The following is a 27,826-nucleotide window of genomic DNA, read 5'->3' on the forward strand; positions in this document are numbered from 1 at the left end:
TTCAGTTCTTACGAGAGGAACTGCCTGCGCTGTTAGAGGATATTTTGATTCAAAGAAGATAAAACATGTGATTATAGCATTACTGTTTCGTAAAAGTATATAATCGTTAACGACCTGAGTAATAATCACCCTATTATTGTGATAGCTATAAGTCACTCACATATATGCTGACAATATGTAGGCGGACACTGAACAATAAATTATTGCGAACAGTTATTTTTACAGTAGTAAACATTTTTTTTGTTAGATAAGATTATGTTTTGGCATTATTAAAGTTTCCGACATAATAACACTATTACATTTATAGACAAACTTGGTAAGGAAGCATTTCAGATCCATATAGATACGACATTTTTCACTTTACCTAAAGAACATTTAATAAAATGTTGTCCCATAACATCCTGTACACACATTAGGTACAGGATGTTGTCTGATTGTGACGATTAATATCGTTTATGAACTTTCTTCAATAGTATTACTATACATATGTATATTGCTTTGGATCTTATAGAAATAGTCAATTAAATGAGGGTTTTAAGTTTTTTCGAAACTAATCCAATAAATGTGCTAGATAAGCAGGATTTACCATAAAGATTATATAGTACAAGTCTAAGCAAAAAATCTCATTCATAAAAATCTTATATTAAAATCTTGGAAAGTATTCTGAGTTATTTACGAAAAAAATTTTTCTCACAAAACACGTTTTCCATCAGTTTCTCGCAAATATTACAAAAAAATAAAAAATAATTTGTCGCTCAGAAAATAAAGCTCATTAAAAAAGGGAAATATGGGGTTTTCTTTCATTTGTGTAGGTACAATAGACGGTAATATACGGTCACCTGTACATATCCTCTTTTTCACAAAAAAATTAATGTGAAATAATAATTTGAAAAGTTAACATGCTTAAAGATGTCCTGCACATTTTTTGAAGTCGAAGAAGCGTAAGAACTTTTAAAAGTTTTGAGGCTTATATATCCACTATAGTTTTTCATTCTCCAGAAATCCAGTTCGTATTAAAAACTTTTGTTTTAAAGAGATTTATTTCTATAAAATATCGTTATTCAGACTTAGGTGTGGGATGTTTTACACGGATATCATTTATTTCTTTTTGTGTATCTTATATTCGGCTTGTAAATGATGTAATTTGATATGCTTATGTAGTATGGCAAATAATATATTTTATCTTATTTCTTTTTCTTACTTTACCAAGTAATATTTAGTATTTCTAAGATCATCGGCTATACCAAATCATCTCAGAGTCTATTACTCGAATCGATGAATAATCTTACTATATATTTGTTTTCAATGTCTCTGAATTTCTGAAATTCTATGTAGTTTGCCATTTTTTCGTTAAATTTGTTAAACTATTGGGGCCGCTGGGTATTGATACATCTATGAGATAGGTGGTTGGTTCTTTTTTATTTTAAAAAAGTCTGGTTAATTGCATGGTATTGTTTAATCTGTGCGAATTTCTACGTCCCAATATAGTTTGTATTCGTTAGTATCTATAATTGTGGTTGCGCAATATTTGTTGTATAGTATTTTTTATTTAATAAGCCTATATATCTTTGCGAGTACCTGATAAATAATTTTACGTGCCATATTGTGTCTTTCCGTGTATTCTGTGCCTACAAAGATCTTGCATCCACCAGTTGTATGAGGGATCATCTCCTTATATTGGGACAGTCTTTGTGTATATCAGTGTGGACGTTGGGATCTTTTCTTATATTTTGGAAGTTTCTATGATTATAGAAATTATATTGCGAGGAGAAAACCTTCGGTCTCGGGGAATAGTTTTCCATCTTAGAGGCATTTAAACAAGAGTTTTTTTGATATGTGGTTGGGCTGCATATTGCATCTATGTTTTCTATGAAGTTGTTTTTGTGTCCATGTATTAAATCTTTCCTCAATATTTTATGTTGAGGAATACATATCCGATGGATGCCTAGCTGAGGATAGATCAAGAGGTATGTAATTTTTGTCAGCTTTGCAGACTGCCCGGTGAAGGGATATTTGTTTAGAAAGAAAAAAATTACGAAGTTGCCGAATCTGTTTTATATGTCGTGCTTCAATATAGATCATACCTCTTTCTCCTTTTTTTTTGTTTATTTTAACTTTTTTCTTACAAGAATTGGGATGGTGTTTTCTATAGTTCGAGTGCTCTGATCTAGTAAGTATATGGATATTTTTCAGGTCGGTTTGGGTCCATTTGATTACATTAAACTACTTTGTGAGTATTCGGATTGCATTTCTGTTCAGTTATAGGAATAAAGTGGGGTTTTAAGAACGGCTCGTAATTTTTTATTTCTCTTTTTCTTTAAATTGTGTCTTTATTTCTGTGTCGGTAATCTTGTTGTTGGAATCCAAGGCAAACTTTCGTTTTGTCATGTTATCTAGTATTTTATTATTTATGGTTCCCCTATTTTCACTTTCTTTTCGATTGCTTACATTACATTACATTTGTATATCTATTGTAACTGTTTCTTTGGTTTAGAGCAACCCTTTAAGTTTCTTTTCGGTAACGCATAGAGTTTTATATCGTCTATACACAGGAGGTTTTATGTTGTGCCGTTTTTTGATGTTTCATGTTAAAGCTATAATGAAAGTCATTGAGTGTGTTCAAGAGTAGACTTGCAAAGGCACATGCAGAATCATAAATTAATCTGCGCATCACCTTAAAAGATGCCTCGACGGATGTAGAGTTTGCGTGGTAATTTGCGGTTTTCAGGTTTTCATTATCTCCGTTAGAGATTCTTTAATATGCGTGTAATCTTCGTTAACCGGTTATGCTGTACGAACTCGTTAATTAACAATAATTATAATAATAATTAGTATTATGACATTAACCCTTTAATGATACTCTTTGTGATATTTCATTTAATCGAATTTCAATAATTCTTAAATACAATATATAATTTATTTGAGGTATAATAATTTTTTTAGAACCAAACTTTTATCGGTACTTGTTAAAAAATGTTTGCTTCTTGAAACGCTATGATCTATACAACATTGTCAAATTGAAAAAGAATTGAATAAATCATATTTTGTACTAAAAAAACTTAAAAAAGAAATTTAATTAAAAGACGCTCTTTTCAGAGCATTGCAATAAAAAATCTGTCATTTTTTTCACAATGTATTTAGCAGAGTTTTCATACTTTACAAAATTTTATAAGGTTTATGTAAAAGGCGACAGTTATCAACGAAATTAATGATAAACAATTTTGTGCACTTAATATTTCGTATTATAAATGAATATCTTATTGATCAATGCTCGTCTAACTAATATAAGCATTATTAAATAAATGTTTAACTATTAATTTTAACACGTACTGTTTAGATAATTTTTTTAAAGAAAAATTATAACGATCTCGCAGTAATCGATCTCGTAATAAATAAAGAAATTTTAAAAGTCTAAGAGCTTGTATGTCTGCAACAAAACCCCACATAATTCTAATCAACTCCAATCCTAGTGTCAACCAATTCTCAATCAATACCTGCATAAAAAAATCATCAGTAAAATTAAACGAAATAGAACCTTTGACTGAAACCCCCATATACTAAAGTAATATCTAAGAATTGACAGTTAATAACCTTTGATTAAAATTAAATAACGTTGTTTTTTTATAGGTTAAAGTCATTTATATTACTGCTATAAGAATGAAATAAAAATATTTTAGATTAATATAAAAGTGATTAGACCCTGACAATACCATAGCATATTTTTAATATTTTTTGTTTAAAAGCAACAAGATTATAGAAAAATCATCGTTTAAATGCACAACATAAGTTTTCGCTTTATTTTTAAATTAAAAAGTGGGTTATACGAAAGAAAATCTGAAAATCGTTGGCTAGTAGTCGCCTTTCTGTCTATCGACTTCTGAGCTTATTTCTCCTTTTAATATAAAGAGGGAAACACCAGTTATTTTTAAATTCAGTTTATTTTAAGAATGTCTTATTCTATCTCTTTTTTTCTCAATATATTTCCTTTTTACTAAAAATATAATACACCCGGTGTTTTCTATGTGAAATAGCAAAAATATCGCCGACTGATGGCAAGAATAGGTTTAAATAGAGTAAGAAAGAACCTACAAAATGAGCCGCTTAGAGGAAAAGTGGTATATGTCAGTATTTTTTAATTTTTGAGTTATACCATTAATTATGTTTCTACTGGTCTAATATATTCAGTCGAGAACTGGTATGAGTCAAAATTTTAACTTAGCTAAGATAAGAGCTTCCTAACATTATTCCTCTCAACATAATGAATTCGTTCGCTGGAATAGTGGTATAAGTCAAGCCACCACGCTGTTCCGATGTCGCGCCACGTCCTATTAAACTCGCTTTTTCTTGTTTAGGCAGGTTTTTTTAGTGTTATGGTACGTAGTGTGTAGATCAGTTACTGTAGCTAAGAAAAAAGATATGATAGAACTTCTTCACTGGATTCCCCCGATTCAGCATCAGTTCTTTCTGGACTTACTGACAAAAGAAGATGCTGTCCGACACTGGTCCATTATCCGATTCTGATGAAGATTAATTTGTTTAATAACTTGTTCTTACTCTTGATTTTAGTATGTGAGATAAGTAGTAGTAATGTTTTGCTCTTCAAGCTCTCTATTTTTTTGAACACTTTTATCAGTAATAGATATCATAGTAAAAATACTACAGCTATTATTTTTCTTTGGTTCATCAGTTTTGTGAAATTTGGTTAACTTTTACGAGGAAAAGTGATATAACTCTCCAAGTTATACTACTTTTCCGCTATGTTTTTGAAAAAAACTTACTGGAAGAATGACATTGGGCGGCAAAAATGTAATTAATGGGCGCAATCAGTAAAAATGTTTACCATATGAAATTTTAGTACAGGGTTATTATAAATATGTACAAAAAAGTAAAGAATATGTGATTTTTTAATTCATCCAGATGCAAAATATCAATTTTCTAAATTTCTACTTTAAGGGAGTTAGACCACTTTTCCGCTGAACGGCTCAAATATGTACGTACGGTTACCGATATTCGGCGCACAACATAATTTTGCCAACCATGCGTTCATATTTGGAAAAAATCAAATAGCTTTGCGTACTATAGATATGTCCAGGTTAGTTCTAAAATGGAAGACTGGCTACCATAAGACCCAAATATAAACAAAATGCTAAAGAAAAAACTAAGTTATCTGACCTTAATGAATCAGAATTAGGAGCTTTTTTGGGACTGATTTTGTATAGTTTTATACTCAAATCAAATCATAAGAACGTATGAAGTCTTTTTGCTACAAACGGAACAGGTAGACCTATCTTTAGGGCAGTTATGTCTCAGAACCGTTTTCTAACTATAATGGCTGCTTTAAGATTTGATGTTTAAGTAGAGCGCAAAGAGCAAAAGATAATTTAGCTCCTGCCATTTAAGAGTTTTTTGATAAATTTAGCAGCAATGCAAACAAATCTTGCTAATGTTGCAGCCAATGTACAGGAAATGCTAATAGAAAGGCTTTAGACGACGATGCCGATTTAAGACGTACATCTTTAACAACCCTGCTAATTACGGGATAGAGATTGTTTGCATGATTGATGCAAAAACTGGTTATCTACATAATGATTACATTTATGCTGGAAAATAAGTGTACCTTTCCAAGCAGTTATAAAACTAGTAAAACATATTTATGGTTCCAATAAACTGTGACTGGGGACAATTGGTTTAGTTCGATTGAAATAACTGAATATTTGCAAAAAAATAAACTAACTTACGTTGGTATAATGAGAAATAACAAGATGGAAATACCGCTTTAGTTCCTCCCTCTCGCAAATCGTAATGAGGGTGACACCTTATACGAGTTTACAAAAAATGTATCTTGTGCCTCTAAAAAAACCAGAGTTGTAATAATCTTTTTTTCATCAACACATCACTCCATAGAAGTAGATCAAGAGAATTACCAGAAATAAATTCTTCCTATAACTTAACAAAACAAGGTGTAAACTAATTTAACGAAAAGCGTGTAAAATATTCATGTAGGTGCAGAAAATGTAGATGGCATATAGCGGTATTTTATAAACTAGTGGATATTTGTGGAGTAAACTTGTTTATTAGGTTTACTTCTTTACCGGAAAATAATTGGATCTGCTTTTAGTTGAAGATGAATTGGTTTCTTCACATTTACACCAAAGATTCCAAATGCCAACGCTACAAAAGTAAATTAAAGCACTAATAAGACCCATTATTGATCTACCTGCAGAAACAGTTGTTGAAGATGAGGAAAAACTCGTAATACGAATATGTTGCTACATTTGTCCATCAAAATTAAGGAGAAAGACTTCATATTTATGTATTTATCGTGAAAAATTAATTTGCTTGCAATATTCCCGAAAATTATGCATAAATTGCAGTAAGAAAAAATTATAATAATTATTTTTTCTCATTTTAATTAAAGTTTTATTATACTTTTTATATAAAATATAATCAGTTTTAAGTTAAGTACACAACGTGTTATTTTAAATTAACTAAAGATTACTTTGTTATAGAATTCATGTTTAAAAAAAATATATTTTTTTTGTATGCACGTATTTAAATACTTATTATTCATTTTTTCCTTTTGAATAAATAATATATGCAAATTAGTGGTGCTGTGTTATTAGAATATGACATTTTATTAAAAAAAATCAGCTTTTTTAAGCTAAGAGTCTATCTAACTCATGATCACCATTATTGCCGTGTAAATAAATATGTAGGGTCACCATTAAGCAACTCAGCCCAACAACAAAAAGCAAACTTATGTTTGGTTCAATTTTCATACTGATTAAATTAAAAAGCTAACTTAAGTTTTCACTTAAAGTTATTCATAACCCCTTTCTTTAAAAAATCATAAGACAAATATAAATCAAATATATTATACTTGAAAACTCTACGTTTTATTAAAATGCCTTAATCTACAGATCAAAATGCAGCTCATATTCATGGAAAATAAGACACCGAGATGGCGAGGAGCCGCGTCGAGGAAAAATCAATGTTGTCACATTACTTTTATTAATGCACGTACTTTTGACGTAAAATCTACTTTTAAGATGCATTGGCATATAGTAAACCGAGCGTGATATCATCGCGGCACTTTAAGTACCCATATATATTTTAAGGCTCTTGTGTATAAGCGTCATCTCAATTTAGTAAATATATAGTTTATTGTTAAATGCTTTTTTGATAAATGCATATAACTTGCCATAACAAATATAATTTTTTGATTGGTTTTTTAATTGGTTGAAATATAATGTGACGCGAACTTAATAAGCATATAAAACAAACAACTAAAAAATTTCCTATATACCAGTAATAAAGTAAACATCATAGTTAATTTAGTGGTACTGACATCTAAACAGATAACTGCTTCTGAGAAAGACAGAAAGAATAAATTCAGTAGACTCAACAGATTTAGAGAATCAACTAAACTAATTGTTACGAAAATAAGTTCACTATGTCTATACAACATCTATCTAAGTAATTCAGATTAAAAGTATTTGACAAAACCTTGACACATATTTCCTTATAACTCAATTTTTTTAATATAGTTTGCAAAGGAAAAATATCACTTTATCAACGTAGCTTCGAGAGATAAAGAACATGTACCCAATAAAGAAGGCTGCAAGCCTACACGAAAACTTTCTATTGTATCGAAGTATAGATCCTAGCTACTTAAAACTTGAGATTTAATTTTGTTATAAGGATTAACAAAGTTTCCTTGCTAGTCGAACAAAACTCTTGAATCCATATTCTCTACTAAAAGTGTTTCCTTTGCGCCTAATTAAGAAAAAAAATATTTTTGCTTTTTTTGCCAACAAAGGTTGGCTCACTAAGGGTCTGATGGTATCTGCAAGAATACTTGGCTCTTTGAATTGCTTAGTGATTGGTATTTATTTACTACCTATTGTAATACATAATAAATAAATATATATCATTGCATATTTAGAAAATCAATCAGATCTGCCAAGGATGCCTATAATAGAAGTGAGATTCTGAATGCAGGAAAAAATTAGCATAAAGAAACTTAGAATGTAATTAAAGAATTTCACAATAAGATATGGCTACCAACCTGATTAGATATTAGCTGAGACATACCCAATATTATGTATATTAAAAGTATTTCAGACAATGATTCTAATTCCTTCTTTGAGACGGTCGTTCATCAAGAACTGGCAAAAATTAAAACCAACCTGGAAGAAATAGTGGATTTTAGATAGAAGGTTTAGTGAATTTTGTTTTATTTAGCTCAATCAAAAAAAAAGCTTCTATCAAAGAAGAATGTGATGCCGCGATAACGACTTGCTCAAGAACATATCCAATAAACGGCAGGTCATTGGAAACAAAACAAGTTGTTTTTAGTGAGGAATCAAAGTTTATTAATTTCAAAGAGATAAGCCTTATTATGTTCAACGTGCTGTAGGGTCAAGGTTGAACAAAAAATTCATCACTCACATGTTTGGATGTTTTATGATGGTATAGGGATGCTTTTTAGCTTTCGGAGTAGGGCTCTTGAATAAATCGATGAACAGGTGGATTGTTTTTTACACCACAAAATCATTAATAACAAATTGGTTCCATGTATTTATGAAGTGCTTACGTACGTACTCTAACATCAGCGAACTTTTATCAGAACTTCATAAGGCCTAGAGAAATATATCCATAGCACATTTTCAAAAATGAATTGGCAGCATACCATGAGGGTGTGTGAAAGTCTTTAAGCAAAATGGATATAATTCCCTTCATCAATAATCTACTTAATATTATTATTGTTTTCCTTTTATGATAACGATTTTTTGCCGGTGTAAATTTGACTGAGGGTCAATCCGATTCATTAGATCAATTAAATGTGTTGTGTCAACCTAATACGTGCCGAATAATATGGGTTGTCCCGCATAAAGAAGATTTACATGTATATGGCTTGTGATTTTTTTAGATGTTCCTGGAAAATACCTGTGATGTAGTTCCCAGTGCTTCGACTACGGCAGATGTTATTTTGACATGTCACATTCATTTAATTTCTATAGCAAGATGTATTTTAGGTATTTTTCAGCTTCTATGGCATAGGCATTATCACTAGCTGGCATAGAAACTTCTATAATTTGACCTGTCCTATCATGGTTGTTGCTAATATTAATGTCTGGTTTATTTGCCATAATTGTCCTGTCCATATGTATTTGCTAGTCGTATAAGATGTAACGGTATCGGTGCTTGTCACATCTTGTGAATGATGCTTATACCATTTGTCACAAGCGACAATTTGATATTTTTTTTGCATATTACCAGTGCAAATATCAATAGATGGTATTGTGACATTTTGAAATATTCTACATTTTCCGTCAGTATTTATTTTCAATATTTTCTTCTCGTAATATTGAGTTCTTAAAGCCTTCAGTCTCTTCTTTAATCTTTTCATTCTGTAACCATCCAAATATCCACTCCTTACTTATTGTTAGGATTTTAATCTTCTTCACGAATATTTTCAGGTAAGTTTTATAGAACTATACTTTTTAAATACCTCTAAAGGAAAAAATCTAGTGGTGCTAAGTCTTACGACCATGCGGGCCATTCAATTGCACCACGCGTCAGAATGACAATTTTAACAATAATAATCAATTGATTTTTAAACGTATTACAAATGCTAGTTACTGCAGTATTATTCTTGTACTGTCAAAAATATGCCAAATATTAAACTGCAAAAAATTTTGGAAAGAATTTCGAAATAGCATTAGTTATTTTCTCGTAAATAATTAATGCATATTTAAAAAAAAATATTTGGACTCAATAAACTGTTTATTACTATACATTTTAACCGGTAAATCGCTTTAACTTTCATCAATTTCTTTGGCGATGTAAGATGAAAAATTGTTTGCCATTTAAAATAATGTGTGATAATATGAGGCAACCATTTGACCTACCAAAGTTTAAGTTGATAAAATGTCTTCTATTACCACACGTTTTTGCTTACTATTCACTTATACGCCAACCGATTTTTTTTTGTCAGATAGGAGATTGTATGTCCTTTGAAATGATGTATCACACTTAGGGTAGGCATTTGAAATACGAAAGTGTTAAGTCGATAAAATATCCATTATTCCCAGACATGTTTGGTCACGATTCGCTGTTAGCACGATGTTTCACATGATGGGGGTTCATGTTTGACATATTAAAGTGAGGTTAGCAGGAGGTGAGGATGTAAAAAAACTTTGTCCAATATCAAATTAAACGTCCCCCTACATATCTCAATTGACGTCTTTTTTATGTCGTTATTAGCGGTGGTTTATTTTGTAATGAAAGCACTCTATTATAAGCACATATTATTTATTGATACATTTTATATACTTTGCTGTTTTTTATTTATTATTAATATTATTATGTCGCAAAATTTCAAGTCAATGTCGTTCGCTCAACAGCACTTCGCGGGTGATGCTTTTAAATCTTTTGTTAATAGTGTTCTTGCTTTCTTTTGCAAATTATTAATGTTGGTTTTAGCCCCTCCTACAACAAAAAGTCCTACAACCAAAGATATAAATTAATGTAGTCATATATGTGTATGGCCTTAAACAGACTACTAAGATTTTTAGAAGGCGACTCGTGGTTTGAATAAATTTTAATTTGCTTTCTAATTTATTTCGTATAATTCGATAATCTATTCTTTGGATTCATAATAGTAGGATATGTATTTCTTAATATTTATAGGTTTCTTAGGCATCCGTGGCTTCAATAATCTGCTCATCTGAAAATTACCTGGTTTCAACTTATCCTCAACTATGTTACCTGTGTTCAAAAGGTCATTCCTATGTTGCCAGAAAACTTTTTCATTATTTTTGTCATTTTGTCTAATTGATTCCGAGTAGCCATTAACAACTTAAAATCATCTATAAATAGCTTAGAACATTGAAAGGCCTTTCAATGTTCTAAGATAAATAGTATCCATAAGATATTAAATTACCTCGTTAATTTTAGTCGGCTTAAGAGTGGATTCATGGCAAGGCAAAGCCAGAATTGGATTAGGAAACTATTTTTTCCCTTAAACCACTTAGTACTCATGCTTGTTTTTTAGCAAATTCAAGTGTACACCGTTCACTTAGGATAATTCGTTTATGGTAGTGATATTCTTCTCTGAATTATAGCATTTTTCGTACTACGACCTAGGTTTTCTTTTACTAGCTCTTATATAATCTTGGAGATAAGGGCAGATGCATCGATATTATTAGGGATAACTTTGGTACGCATGTTCCATATTACATATGTTTTTATTTGTAGGTCCTTGTACTTAAGTTACTTTTTTCTCTTCTTGCTGCATTATGTTTTACATGGATAGAACTAACATGTCGATAAGAAGGCGTTTTCTCTTTTTTATCCTTTATTACTGGGTCTGGTTTGTTTGCTATGATTATTTTGTGCGCATGTATCTATGTGTTGCATATAATGGTAACTTTGGAATTATCCACTACAGGATCTATATTAGTATTTGCAGATATTCCAGTGAAAGTTTTAAGCTACTGTACTATGTTATTTAGTATTATAATTATTTTTAACCAATTTGAATTTTAACTGTAAGGAATTTAAAAAGTACTATTTTGCAGGTAGTGACACCACGAACGAAAGTCATCATTTTCAGGTAATCCTAGATTTTTTTTTAACCTTTCGAAACTGTAATATTCTGTTTAAACCAGACACTTTAGCTAGTTTTTATCTCTTAGAGATAGTTTATTATTTTTTAGTTAAATACATTTTTAATCTCGTAAAAGAATTATGCAATAGAAAAGACAGTTTTCCAATTATTAAAGTTTTCTAATTAGCCAAAGCAGTTTTATAAGCAGCAAAGAAAATAAACAGTTTACAAAACATACGTATAACTTAGAACCTAATTAAGCCCCCATTGGCATAATACCCAACTAACATTTATGTTTGATGAATTACCCTTTAATAACAAACAATAATTTTTTCCAAATTTTACAATTACAATCAAAGATAAATCATAACAACATGAAGAATCATAGCTCCATCTTTAGATTTTTATTTAATATTAAAAGAAGTATTTATTTTAAAGCATCTATTATATTTTTAAAAAAATTGTATGATAGTAGATAGTAACTATAATTGGGAAAGTCTAAGATAAATTTTTTTTTGTGATGTTAAGTTCTATAAATTATGGTCAGAACGTAAAAAATAATATTTCTTTTAAAAATACTTAAGCAAAATAAAAATACCTAACTTTTTACAAAATAATTTTTCAGAAACCCTTATTTTTACGAGTCTAAAGCTCTTATATAAAGGCAACTGTAATGCTTCATTATAAAAGCATGACAAATAAAACCACAATCTCAGCTTAACATCCGTTCGTCAACTTTTGACAAGATACCTAGAAAAATCCGTAAAAGCACAGTTTTCATCGCGACGGCAACATAAAATAATAAAATTAATTTAAATTTAATTTCACCAGCTCGGAAGTTTCTAACTCGTAGCGGTTTTTCTCCGCTCTGTGGGAGAATTGCGAAACTTTCTAATGACGAGAGTAACAAACTAGGGGTATATAAGGTTGTCACTCGCACTAAAAGCCTTTTTTATTATTTAATATAAATAAGCTGTGGTTATCTTAATAAAGCGTTTGTAAAGGCGTCTTGTAATGGGAAGATAAAATTAAAATTAAAAAAAAAATGAAACACAAATCTTAGAAATGTCAGAACGTAATTTTTTTTATAGCTCTAATAAAGCTAAGTTGTCTCTATGGAGAGCAATATAAACTCAACGATAGCAGCGAAGTTTTCTGAAGACGGAAGTTAGGTTGAGTCGCCGCAGGATTAAATGAATGTTCTTTGTACCTTGAGAACTTTTTGAATCGGATTTCATATTTCTTTGCGTTAAGATACTGTTCCTTTTGCTTGTTAAAGCATTCTCGTTTTGTAATTTTTTAATTTGAGTTGTAAAACTGTTTAACTATTTATGTTTATTGGGTTGCCTTATATATTGAAAAATTTATCAATATAAAGGGTCTCGTAAAAAGATTTAGGTATATAAAATTTTTCTTGGTTGCCAATCGAAAATCTGCTATAAGGCATTAATGGGTGAGAAAACACTATCGATGAGATCGCAAATTAAGACAAGTTTATTTTAGAGGGGAATAAGTTTTATTGCAAAAAACATAGCAAAATCTTCAAGAAGGGATGTCATCATCTCATTAATTTTTTTGATGTGGGAATGGGGTTAAATAAAATTTTGTTATAAAGTAATTTTAATTCCTGCGATGATTCTATGTTATTGAAATAGTTTTTAAAATTCGGACCACTCTTTTAGAAAATATAGAGTTTTGAAATACCAACATGACGAACAAATCCAAATCAAAATACTTGAAAAGAATTTACTGTTTTTAATTATTTACAAATAATTTAGGCTTATTTTAAATAGTAAACTAGGTCAGCCAGTTGTTAATAACTTATGATTAAAATATTTGGAAATTATTGAGCCTTTTATCAAAAATATCATGAAAATCAAATCGCGGAGTTATTTAACCAACGGCATGCTAATTAACATGTTTCTGGGAAAATTGTTCGCAAATTAGTGGCTAAATTTCGCGAAACAGGTTCTGTGCAAAACAGCAGCAGCATATAATTCATGTATTAAATGAACTTATGGAGATAGCAGTATTTTACAAGTTACGATAGATAGTACGCTAAGTACAAGACAATGGGCGTGAGTACAAGTGCCCAATGAATAATAAAAAACTAATTTCTATAACTTTACTCTTCGGTTAGTGCAAAAGCTAATGAAAGACAACTTCGATGGCCTAACTAACTGAATGAGAGATTTATTATAATTTTCTATTTATTTGGTGTTTTATGAATGAGTGTAGTTTCTTTTTAAATGATTTACTAATTGGCCATAGTTCTTGTTACTGGGCTAATACTAATAAAATAATTTTTTACAAGCACATACACAATATCCTCAGAAGTTGAATGTATAAACTAGTAGCTTTCGAAATTCCATTTCGTTTTAGGTCCTTTTTTCATATCTGCAAATTCAACAGGCAATGGCCCAGCTCTACCAAATATAATACCATAGAAAACGACCCTGCAATGAATAAGAACTCATTTTTCAACAAGAAACTCCTGTGCTTTATTCACTAAATGTGCGTATTTATTTAAATCTCATATTTCCAGATTGAAGAATTAACGTTCAAATATTCCAGAATATAGGATAATGACTTAAAGATAACTTGTATCATTACTTGAAGGTTGAGGGATGGAAATTTTAGCATTAACTTGGCTAATACAAAATGAAAATACGATATCAAAACTGTGGGATAACCCCTCGCCTAGAGAGTTAAAAGTTTTGCTATATCTGCGTCAAGACTTGTCCTCTAAAAAATAGGAACTTAGAACTTGACGTGTTTTTGGATCTTAGTGATTTTTTTCTCAAACTTTAATGCCTTAGGGTACTTTTTCGATAGGTCATCTTATATAATATATTTCTAACTGCACAACAATGCTTCTCCTTCAAGTGAAGCATCAGAATTTGTAAATACTTTTGTGACAGTACTATTAATATTTAATGTAAAGATCACATGGTCCTATTTCTATTTTAAAAGAAGAATGCTAAACAGACTACTAAAAAATACTTAAAAGAACTTTTTTTCTACCCTCAATTTAAGTTTTGTCGGTAAAAGATAGTGATTTCATATTAAATACTATAAGTTTATTTAAAATTGCCATTTATGAAAAACAGCCTTTGAGAAATCTAGAGACTTAAAATATAAAAACGTAGCAAAAACATTTTTTAAATTATGATTAAAATCCTGTGCCTGGTGCTAAAAGATTAAATCTAATATCAAATATTTTTTCTTGATTCTGATTAATTTAAAACTCCTAATTTCAAAACTCCTTATCATTCAATATTCGCTTTTTCTTAACTACACTGTTAGTACAATAATTTAAGCAGTGCAGTAAAATCTGTATATTTCTTGTCACCATTGCAATTGAAACAGTACTCTCAATGTAACATTTCAAATATTAAGTTATTCTTAACAGCATTTTGCATAGACAACTAAAAGTATTAATTAAATCATTAATTGCTTAATTTTTTTACATCAAAGAACTGTACAAATATATGATCAATATGTATAGTCTAAGGACGTCAGCATCTTAATGAAGAGCATAATTAAGGGTTTGCTATTATCAAGAATAAATATATAATAGTATATTCTTGATTTAAAGGTTAATAGAAGTAAAAAATTATCTCACTTTAAGATTGGAATCCAGAATAGGATGCCAGAGCATCTCATATTTTAACACGCGATCTCATATTAAGTCTAAGAACTATCACTATGCCATCTACTTTCACATTTATGTTTCAAGTTATTTTTAACCTATTTTCTATTTTATTAATTTCTCAGTTTAGAATAATTAGTTTTGTGCCATCATATGAATTACAATAATGTAGGTTACGCTTATTCAATACAAGTTATAACGATATTCAATATTCATGCAGTTTGTCTGCAACCACTTTGCCCAGGCTAAAATATTCGTTATCCGTGCAGCTACTCATATTTTTCTCGTCAAAAATAAAGTTACTTTTTTTCTGAAGGATTAGCCTGGATTTTCTCGGCCGACAGTGATCTTGTGTATGGAAATTATTATTATAATAAAATTAACTTACAGTTACAAGCTAAATAATAAGTTAAGAACTTGACTATGAATTGCATGTTGATTCATGGGTATTTTGGCATCAAAAAATTAATTTTCCGCGTTAATATATCCTTATTTCTAAGATAGCTTAACCAAGTAAAAATAGATTTTTTAAATTTTTGTCTATTTTTGATATCAAGAAGTGATCTGATCATTTTAAGGATTATTAAAATAGAAACGGAAGGGTTATAAAGTCAGATCTTAAATAAGATTATATCAAATTACTTCATTTTATTTTTCTTATACAGTGAATATTAAATCTTGTACAATGGATGCCAGCTGTCAAGTGAAAACAATACTTTTAAAAACTTTTATCTTATTTCTAATTAATTCTTGAATAGAGTAAGCTAATAATGTGTATTTTGTTCTATTGCTCCATTTTCAAATTTGAACGGAGACCTGAAAACAGAAACTATATTATTAAAAAACCGGTTTATAGATAGAAATTTAATTATATAGGGTGAGTATTGTACACGTGAAAGTAGTTTGAAAAAACCGATATGTTCTTATGCCATTCTCATTTGTTTTAAAAATATAGCGTAATTACAAACAAACAAAATTTTTTACATTAACATGGTTTTAATTATAGCGCTGTTTTAAGAAATATTCAAGAATAATGCCATTAACCTCTAAACATTTTAATTCGGCTGCGAAGGACCCTTGTTGCTTTTCTAAGTGATTCATTCTTTGACAAACACTGCCGCATTTCTTATGCGTTGAAATAGGGCCTCCCTAGTGTCGAGTTTCATTTCTTTGTGAACCTGATTTTTAAACTAGTTCCACAAACAATAGTATAGTGGTGTGTGATCTAGAGATGTCGAAGGCCAACTAATAGGATCACTGGGACCAATTCATAATCCTGGAACCTCTTCGTCCCAATATTGCTTGACCTAATGAACAAAATGTGTGGGTGCTTCATTATGCTGATGTTTAAAGAAATCTCATAATACTCATAATACTTTTTTCGTAAAAAATAGGTAGTTCCCTCTTGTGAGTTGATTTTCTAAAATATGGGCTAATTAAATATACCTATCGACAATACCACACCACACGTTTACCGAAAACTTGTGCTGAAAATTAGTTTCGATTGTTGTGTGTAGATTTTCGTCTGACATGATAGTTGTGAATATTATTGATGCCATTACGGTAAAATGTATAGAATTTGTTCCTATCAGTTCTCTCCAACAAATTTTAATAACGCTGATACTACTGCTACTGCTGGATTTACACTACGATACATATTTATTTAAACATTTTTTTTTCAAATGAATCATTAAGTGAATTTATTTATAAGGTTTGCACTGCCTATTTTTTTATTTTATTTCATGCTTGTATCATACAACTTCCTGTGTTTACTTAGACGAGACATAGGTATAGAGATTAAGAAAGCTGAGCACCCAGAATTGATCAGAATGAATGTTTTTCTTTTAACTTGGTTTTTTTAAGAGTTTCAATTAAGTTGTTATTAATATTAAAGTTTCATGAAATGTTAGTATTATAAGAGACCAACAAATATATACTATGTAAGTTATATATGTTTATACTAAAATAGATTGTTTTTATTTTCAAAGAGTTTATTTTGTTTTGTAGAGAGGTTTATTGTTTCTTGGGATATTACTGTTATAAATTAATTTTTTTGTTTTATTTTTAATTACTTTTTAAAATCTGTTTAATTTTTCTTTAGGAAACAGAAACAAGGATAATTCATCCTCTATTAAATATATATTTGTGTTAGTAAAATGGGGATATTATTAACCTAATGGTAATTTCTTTAGATGTATGATAAGAAAATAGCTCACAAATCTTCAATTGATTACTGCAGTAAATTAACTCATTTAGATATGTAAAATAAAGCTGAAGAATTTTATTTTTATTCTGATTGATATCTGATGCTAACACCAATCAAAAAGGCCCCTTTCTCTATTAGTAACTTTAGGCGTTTTCTTTAAATTTTACTTAAATAATAAGATTATCAGAATAAATGAAATTTGATTTCCCGCCTTAATTTGGCCACGTCTTTCTACCATTTTGATTGGTTCAATTAGGCATGACAATCTGTCAAGTTAGTTACAACAGTTTCCGTTGCCAAGCGAAAGGACGGTACCTGATTTGTCAGAGGAATTTCTATCAGTTTGTATGCAACCACCACTTCTCTATATATTTGTGTTCTGTGGAGTAATCAAATGAGTACCAATTTTTCGTGAGCAGGTCGTTGCTATCTTCTATCAAATTAAAATATTTTCTACTTCTTCTATACCTTGTAGAGCGGTTCATTCGGTGTTATGTTAGTACTAGACCGAGCCTCGGCGTTGCAAAGTTTGTTAAAAACTAATAAACACGTTTTTATCCGGATTTCTGCGATGTGAAAATCGTCGACGATATTCTCAAACAGCATTCCCACTACAAAAGCCGTAATTACATATTCTAAATTTAAATAGATTTGTGGCCTTTTAATACGACTAAATACAATTTTGAGAATAAACGTATTTAACACACTGAAGCTGCTACATGTCAGAACAACAAAACGGACCAAAAAATTGATGCCTACAGCATTTCTGATCAGAAGAGGTGTAAACTATTTAAAACATTTTAATTACGCTATATTTTTTAAAATTATTTTCACGTGTACAATACTCACCTAAAGCTTGGTGGTTTCCTCCCGACTCACCTGTATAAAAGTATAGTACTATAATCATAAGGAAAAAAAAGTCACTAGATGAGACTAGTTCTAATACATTATAGAAATCAGTAAATAAAACTCTCTAAAAATGATTTGAATTGAATCATGGAATAATACTAAAATACAAACTGTGTTATTTGTTACGAGTATGGTAATCAGAATATTTGTTAATTGCTTCGATATAATATGAACCTAATTTTATCTTTAAAATTTCATACAGACTTTTGAGCCAATAAATTGAAAAATATTGATATTGGGAGGATTAGAAAGTATCCGTTTACCAGTAGTATGATGACTTGCCTAGCTCTAACAAAATTCCCGGCAAATTTCTTTCTTGGGTGACAAAATATCCTTGAGTTAACATGCAACAGAAATTCAAAACTAAAGCACTTTAACTTAGCGCTAGAGAGAATGAAAATGAATTATCTATTCTCCGATTCCCCTTTTCTAACTGCCCTGAAAAGGGAAATGCAATACATACGTCTCAGCCAATCTCTACTTTCAATTTAAGTCAAACTGGGGATAATAGAGCCAAAGTCTATTGGTAGAGGGCTTGTAAGAGAAATACTATCATTCTCTTTTTTACTTGACTATTTTTACCGTGACTTGTTATCACTAAGTTACTATTGGACCGGTATCTATTTTTGTGTGTTTTAAATGTATGGACTTAATTTATATAAATTTCCTATAATTTATAAAAATACTAGAATAAGAAGGATACAACTTTTGAAATGCGTTATTGTCCTCTTGCTATTCTCGAAAATCTTGACATATAAACGTAATAGGGTAAACACAATATTTATTAAAATTATTGAAAGCTTAACTCTATGAAGTTATTAATAAAGTGGAGTGACTGCTTTTTTATATTACTTTTAAACACAGAAGTTCTCATTTGATGCCCCTAAATGTAAACTGTTATATTTTTTATTTTGTTTAGTGGTTCGAGACGCATTTTTTACTTTAAAAAAATGCTGAAGTAGTATTACATAAACAGTTTTCAAAATCTTACTTTATTTAAAAAAAAGGAATATTTTCTGTTACAATGACATAATACCCTTTTATGCACCTTAAATCAAATATATATTTATGCCTGAAGTGTATGCATTCAAAAAAACTGAAAATATTATTTCTTCATTAAAAGATATCTCGTGACAACTATACATGTATTGTCAAGCGAGTCTAATAATTAATACGTTAATTACCAAAAAAACAATATATGAAGGGAAAACTAAGCCATACAGTGCATTTACCTATTAAATCAAAATAAGGGGACGAAAATGGTCATTATTAAATCAAAGCATGGCATCGCATGTCTAGGAAACTCAATTGGGTTATTCGATCAACAAAGTAAGGTCGTTATTAAGAAAATCTAATTAAGTCCCACAATTTTAATTATTGATTATAATCACGAAAGTAAATTATTTTTCAGAATGTGAAAATACAATATAAAATTAATTCCAAAGAGTTACACGTGTTATATAAAGAGAATTCTAATTAGTATTTGTTTAATTTATAAGGATTTTCCTTTAATTTAAAAAGAAAAATATTTGTTTAGATTACAAAATATTGCATAGATTAAAAAAAAACAATCGAACGGACTTTTAGACTCTTGACTAACCGTTTTAGCAATGATGTCAAATGGCTCGAGTAGTAGTACTATCTTTTTCTGTCTTGCATCCTGAATTCTGCAATATTCCATAATTTAACCTAAGCCTTTGACGATATTTCACGACATCCTTTAACAAAATACTACGGACTAAGTTCTAAAGTTAAAAAAATATATTAAAGATCAAAACCTGTGTAAGAGTTGGAGACGTACTGTGACTTTAAAAGGAGTTCCTGAAGGAACGGTTGCCGGTCCACTCTCATTTTCGATATACGCGTACATTAATGACGTTTTTTAAGCCTTGATAAGCCCAGTGTATTAGTGTAAGGATGATACGGTGATTTTCTTTCAGGGTTACAGCTCCATTAATATCGATAAAATAAAGTTTTATTATTTTAGACTTTTATCAAAATCAAGCTGATTAATAATTAAAATACGTTAACGTTAGTGTCTATCCAAGCTGAATTTTGATTATCTAATAATAAGTCGTATAAACACAATAAAAGCCCAAACGCAAAACTCATTGTAGCCTTAACCAAAAACAGATTTCTTTATTAAAAACTTTCTTCGACCTGAAATGAACAAGCTATAAACTAATATTTAAAAATGTGTAAAAACTCCTAAAAATAAATTTTAAACGTATATTTAGCGAAAGATAAAATGATAAAAAACAATACTTCCTTGCTTTTCATATTAAAAAAAAACTTAAGATTTAACTTTTTAGACGATTTACACCGTATATTTAATTTTGTTCGATTTTTATCTGTCTTTTGTTCTGCTATTTATGAGGTTCTTTTAATTTAAATATAAAAAACAGAAACTTGTACTCTATTGGTAGCGGTCCAGTATAAATATACTTTGAGTTTAGCTGGACCATGCTAACTTCACCCAACATTTTATCATAAATTGTGCTCAAATTTATTTAACCAAATCATTAGTTTTTGTGTTTTAAATCTGACAAGGTAAAAGCGCTTTGCTAGTAACAAGTGAATAAATTTTACTTAACTAGTGATAAATCCGATGCTTAAATATCCGATGCAATTTTACGTTCTCACTAATGACCAATAGTAGACAAAACTAAAAAAAATCACAAAGATCACATTTCAAAATGTTTAACTAATCCCATATGATTGGATGCTGTAGTAAAATCTTAAAAACAAGGAAGGTCGTCCTTGGTCTCAACTAAAATTTAAATTAGAAGTTCAACTACTCAATATTTAACTTTACTCGTGATTTTGTTACATCCAAAATTTTACCAGTTTATCCAAATTTAAGTTCATCAAAGGTTAAAAAGAAGACCCGAAATACATTATGTGTGTATTAATACAATATAATATAAACTACTCAACAATCGAACTGGATATTTTATAAATTACCGAAATTTGCCTAAAAAAATAAAATTCATCAAGTTGCGATTTATGCTATGAGTAAATCCTGTTGATAGCAAATATTTTTTGTCGTTTTTTCCTTTTTTTCATACATTCTTATCTCTTTTAAAGAATTTGGTTTCAAAATCCTAACAATTTAGTCACATAAAAGTGCTTGTAGAGACTTTAATATTCTCATTGTTACCAATAAATCTCGTTACTTAAAAATAATGGTTCTACGACGGTTAGAAACAGTGCAACTCAAGCAATTAGTACGTTGGCTACAGGAGGGCCTTACTCAAGAAGAAGTTGCTAACTGGCTAAATGTGTCCCAAAGGTCGTGAGTCGTGCATGGAATTGATATGTAGAGACTGAGTCTGCAGCTTACAGGCATGGTGGAGGCCGAGAACGTACTACATCTCATGGTCAAGACCGCTATATAACAGTAACCGCAAGAAGAAACCGAACATTTACGGCTTCGAGGATTAACAGCTACTTAAGGCATGCTACTGGGAGGGCCATTTCTAATCAGACTGTTAGAAGAAGATTACATGCGTTCAATTTAAGAGCCAGACGACGTGCCACACATCTACGGTTGACGGGGAAACATCGTGCATGCAGAAATCGGTGGGCAATAGAACACAGTAATTGGAATTTTCAAAACTAGAGGTCTTGTATGTTTACGGATGAGTCCGGATTTCGGCTACATATGTGTGCTGGTCGAATTTTGGTGTGGAGGGAAAGGGGACAGCGATACCATGAAAATTTGATGGCGCCCACTACCCTTTTGGGTGGCGGTTCAGTTTGCGTTTGGGGAGGCATATGTTTCGATGGCCGCACCGATTTAGTGGTGTTAAGAAATTAAACAATGAACGCTATACGGTATAGAGACATTGTTATAGAGAACATAATTGTACCATTTTTTGGTGCAATTGGCAAATAATTCGTTTTAATCGATGATAATGCACGCCTGCACCGTGCGAGAATTGTCAATAATCGAATTGAATTTCATGGCATTACCAGAATGGACTGGCCACCACATTCACCCGACATGAATTGCATTGAACATGTATGGACCGAAATGTCTCGAAGATTAAACCAGCTCGAACAGCCACCTCTAACCTTAGAACAACTAGCCAATCAATTACCGGAAATATGGCAAAACATTCCTCAACACTACATTAACAACTTAATAAGAACTATGCCAAACAGGGTGACAGCACTAAGACGAGCCAGGGGTGGACCTACGAGGTATTAATTTTCATGACAGGACTTTGGGGCACGCTTTACTGGGTGTAATTTTATTTAAATTTTTCCTGTTGTGTGTTAAAAATTTAAATTTTTTGGGAGATATCTTATAATTTATTTTTTTTGGGGCTATTGTGAGTGAACTTAATAGAGATTTATTTATTACATTTAATTTTGTTTTATTGTAAATCATTGGCAAACTAAAATTGCAGATTTTTATAATATCCACTTCGATTGTTGAGCAGTTTATTTGTATAGATATATAAAGACAATATTTGTATATGTATATGAATGAGTGCGATCAAATTTTCATTCAAAAATAGCCAAGGATTTTTTTTTTAAAGAAAGAAAAAATTTAGGATAAATTTATAGAATAGATAATAAAAGTACAGAAAAATAAAAGTAAATAGTAACTTTTATTTTTATAATATTATAAAATTTTAAGAGGTTAATAAATAAATATCACGTTTCTACCAGCAAAGAATCATGGTGCATAATATCGTTGAATGAATATTCCTAAATATTCAATCTAATCAATATCCCAAAAAGTCACAATTAAATACTAAAGAAATATGTTTAATATAGATATAGTGGTTTACTCGCAGGAGTATCTTATGATAAGATAGAAAGATTTAAAATATTAGTAACACTTTTACCCTCTATCTGCAGCGAGTTTTCATGCAAATATATACAAGTGCTATACAACTTACCCAATATAAGTACACTTAACAAAGTTTTACAATGTAATAAACTAAAGGAAACATTAGATTAATAAAAAAATAAAGTATAGGTATAAAAAACAGAATTCTAACGAAAACCCGCAAGGACTGCTGAGGTCAATCAATAAAGAACAAAACCTTATTAAGAATACTAGTTAGACATGCAAAGACATAATTTTTTTAGAATTATTCTTAGTAATGGAAGAATGTCGATAAAGAAGCATTCCTGATGGTGGTTTATTTCGGAGCTGTTGAAAATTCGGTGACGCGAGAAATTTTTTTAACTATATAAAATTTACCCCCTGATAGAAAGTATTATTGCCTATAATTTTGAAGGTGAATTAACTCAAAACAAGAAGTAATTTACTCCTATGATTGGAATAAAAGTAAAAGAGCACAGTTCATAGAATAAAAAGCTCTATAAGTGGTGTTTTTCACTTCATTACATATGGAATTGTAAATTCCATATTTTAAGCTATTGTTCAAGGACTTAAAAATCTCTACATGCTTTTTACAGTAATCGTCGAAATTTTTTAAGACGATATTCCAACATGATTTCTTAGGCTTTCCCAGACGATATTGGAACGGGAATATGTTTTTCTGCTTCTGGTAATAATTCTAAACATACTTTTTGCAGACTCAAAAGGGTTCAAGAAGCAAGATAAAAGAATAGGCTAGCAAGAATAACCATTATAACTCCGAAAATAAGCTTTAAGCTCTGATAAAAATTATACAAAATTTAGTAATCCTTAGACTTGGATAATAATATAGACAAGGAAAATAAAGAACAAGCATCATAATAATCTAAACCGCCGCGAATATATCACCCACCCTTCGGCCTTCAGAAATTATCACATCCGTCGCTTAGACTCGAAGGTGTGACAAGAATGGAAAGAGCACCGGGCACATCTTGTGACATCTCTGGACACACGCAGAAAGTTCACCTAATATGTAAAAAACTGTCGCCGCTAGGTGTTAAGTCTAAATCTTAGCGCGACTTTTAAATTGAAATAAGGAATAGGAAATAAATAGAGTATAAATAAGGATTTCTAGTAATCTCATGTTACTGTTAGGAAAGTCGAAATAAAATTAAAGCACGAATTTAGCGTAAAAAGTAGTATACTAATATCTTACTAGCGCTTTAGGCCCTAGGCAATCATCAGGGACTTAAATTTTAAATCACTAAAATTCCAGATTATTCCTATACAAAAATATAAACAGTTTTACAAATACAAAAATTGTAAGACCAAGAAAAAGTTTTGTCTTATTTTTTCTAATTGGTTAAGCATTTAAAAATATATTCTGGAAAACTGCCTGTTAAAAATAAACATGTATATGCAAAAACTTTGATAAATTTATTAAGCCTTTACCTAAACAAATAATGCAATGATTCTCTCTTCAAGCAAAATAGCTTGTAAATAGCAATAAGTAGTTTTCAATAAATTAATAATTTTAAGCGAAACTTTATATGAAAAATCCTCTTAGCTACACCATTTTTAAAATGATTAAATTAAAAGCAAAATGTAATGGAACTGGTAGTGAGTTAAGTCCTATTATATTAACTCCAACTTTCGCAACTCTATATCTCAACTTTGAAAGTTATATATTGTAAGAAGAAAAGCATTTGTTTGAGTACCTGCTTATCATTCGGCATCTAGTTATAAGATTTGTTATTTTATTATGTTTGTTTTGACATCCTTAAAACTTCGTAAAAGTTATTAGATTTTCATATATGCTTTATTTAATATAAGTTCGAGAAATGGGTGGGGCTTCCGAAAATCTCGCCAAGCTCTAAACTTTCTTCTCGATGCTTAAGCCGAGGAAAACTTCCTCAAAAATTCTCCCGCCAGTAAATTTCCGGATTTTAATTGAAGATGGAGGGTAGATTCGGAAAGAAGATTTTATCATAAGTATCATATTTAAATTTCCTGTATTACTATTAGATGTTATTAAACGTGGTGATCTAACAACTGCTTCTAATAAAATACAAAAATATAAAAGTATTACATTATTTTTTTTGTGTTTCTTAAAAATTTGGAAAAACAAAATTAATTTTATTATGAATAGGTGAATAAATATGTTGTCCAATTTATTCCAAAATATCATTAAATCAAAATATGGACTTGCATGTCTACCAAATTTAGGCGAGCCCTATAGTTAGACAGCAAAGGTAATTATTTAAGGAAAAAGAAATGAAGGCTGATGGATCTTAATTGCTAATGGCAATTAAGAAACGTGTATATGAAATTTGAACATGATAGAACATAAAAAATGTATGCCATTAGTTTATGTGATTTTTGGGTTTTAAAACAAAGGGTGTAATTGAGGATTATGATGAAATATAGTCAGTTTCTGTAATTTTTTTGACTATTTTATTAAGATGGGAGTATAAACTGGATCTGAATTTAAAATTTTTGTATATATTTTACGATGTTTTAGATTTAATATTTTTGTTTTTAAATAGTTTTATTAAAATTATTCTGAGATATAGAGAATGGAAGACCCTATTCTTTGACTTACCCAGTCCATAAAACAAACTCAACATTTTCATTTTGTCTGCTCATCATCATCCTAGCCGCCGATTCAATTAAGTCCCATGTGGAATCACAATTATAATCACCGTACGGATTAGATGGACTTCTTTGACTTTGACTCTTTGATCGGGAATTAGATGGATCGTAAGTTCGCCAACAGCCTAGAAAAATTGATATATCAACAAGTGATTTAGTAAAGAGTCTAGATAGTTTAACAACTATGTTTATTTATTAAGGAATGTATTTAGAACATATTTGCAAAGAGGAAAATCAAGAAAGAAGTTAATATATTTTTAGTTACTAGTACTGTAGCCTTACAAGTTTATTAATCAATTAATCATTATTAATAACAAAAACATAAAAAAAAGTTTACATACGTCAAAAACAAAACAAAATATATGAAGTAAAAATTTAAACTAAACTAGTCACTTCAATAGACAGTACAAAGTTACAAAGTACAATCATGTGTTTTGTCAACACATGATATCTTAATTTAATTGTTAAATATGTGTTAAATACAATAATTTATTATGAAATAAAAATGATTATTTATTATAATATGATTGCATACAAGAATATAGAACAAGAACAAAACTGAAATGTTAGAGCTTTAGATGTACAGGAATTATCATCCGCCATATTGGTCCATGTGAGGTATAGAGCGTATAACAACAACACCATCTGCGGTGGGCAACAATGCTCTGCAAAAGTTGCAATTTTTTAAGGAAATTACTTATTCTGAATATTTATGAGGGTCTATGAGTGTTGTGCGACCTCGTTCATTGATCGTAGATCGGGAAATCGTTTTTTTAAGGCGTAAATACGTTTTATCGTGACTAGTTATCACATAGTTGCAGAGTTGTCGACGATTTCACATATCCAACGGAAGATAAAAAAAAATTAAAATTCCTTTACTATTAATATTACTCAGGCTCTAAATATACGTGTTTTCTCATCAGTCACATTGGTTCATGCTGGTTTAATATTGACATCGTTAACTTCAATATACTTACCTACCCACTTATTGGAAATATTGAAAAACTGCCTGATATTAAATATTATAATGTTGTCTTATAGAAATAATTCTGCTACATTCTGAATTTTTTTCCATGGCTCTTCCCGAGTATTGATTGTGTCAGGAGGGTTGAAATCAGGGCTTTGAGGCGGCTAAAGTATTTGGCTCGCATGTCCGATCTAGCAATTAGAATATTCTTGATCAAGATATTCCTTAAGGCGTTTAAAAAAGTAAGCAGGGGCAACATCCTGCAGGAAATTCATGCTTTACTAGTAATTGTTGCATCTTCGGAATTACAATTACTAGTGGTTCCAGAAGTTCAATCAGCTTATTTCGTAAAAGATCAAAATAGAGTACGCACCTCAAATTTGGTGGTAACTCTGTTGGCCCCAGAAAGCAATTACCAATAATAACACACCAAACATTTATTTTCAATTCATGCTGGAAATGAAGTTCTGTTTTCAAATGAGGGCTTTCAATATACCAAGCAAGTTTGTTTCTGAATGTAAAAACTCCTCTTTTAGTAAAAGTCATAAGAAATATGGATCGGCGTTTGTTGGTTGTAACGAAAACGAGTGATTTCAAATTCCTTCTCTTGGTCGAAGGGTAGCAAACTTTGAACAGGAGTGAAATGGTGAAGATGTAGTTTTTCTGTATGGAATTTTCGAGAAATTGTTTAGTTACTAACCGTGACATAGTGAGCCTCTATCTAATTTCCAGATTTTTAGCAACATGAACTAAAATAAAATTTCCGACGAAAAGAATTGCTTTCACCAAGTCGTACAAGTTTTTGAAACGTTTAAAATTATAATACCTTCTATTTGGAAGCTTATCTACATATCGTCGATACTCTTCGAGCAATAAAATTTTCTCTGGTATATACGCATATCATGTCCCGCAATTCTAGATTAGAAAAAAACGTTGTATCAGGGCATTAACGACTTTTAAAAGAAATTTTTGCTTGGAAAACTTTT

The 27,826-nt window shown here is 30.2% G+C and overlaps 1 protein-coding gene across 1 annotated transcript in view; it reads right to left on the reverse strand.

Annotated features, from left to right (window-relative positions):
• The window catches only part of LOC126740528 (acid sphingomyelinase-like phosphodiesterase 3b), a 321,078-nt gene that overhangs the window by 102,538 nt on the left and 190,714 nt on the right, over window positions 1–27,826 (reverse strand). The window contains exon 3 of the mRNA XM_050446601.1: window positions 25,824–25,998. Within this exon, the coding sequence (XP_050302558.1) occupies window positions 25,824–25,998 (175 nt within the window). The remainder of the gene's footprint in view (window positions 1–25,823; window positions 25,999–27,826) is intronic.

Source organism: Anthonomus grandis, chromosome 9 (genome assembly GCF_022605725.1).
Source record: "Anthonomus grandis grandis chromosome 9, icAntGran1.3, whole genome shotgun sequence".
NCBI lineage: Eukaryota > Metazoa > Arthropoda > Insecta > Coleoptera > Curculionidae > Anthonomus > Anthonomus grandis.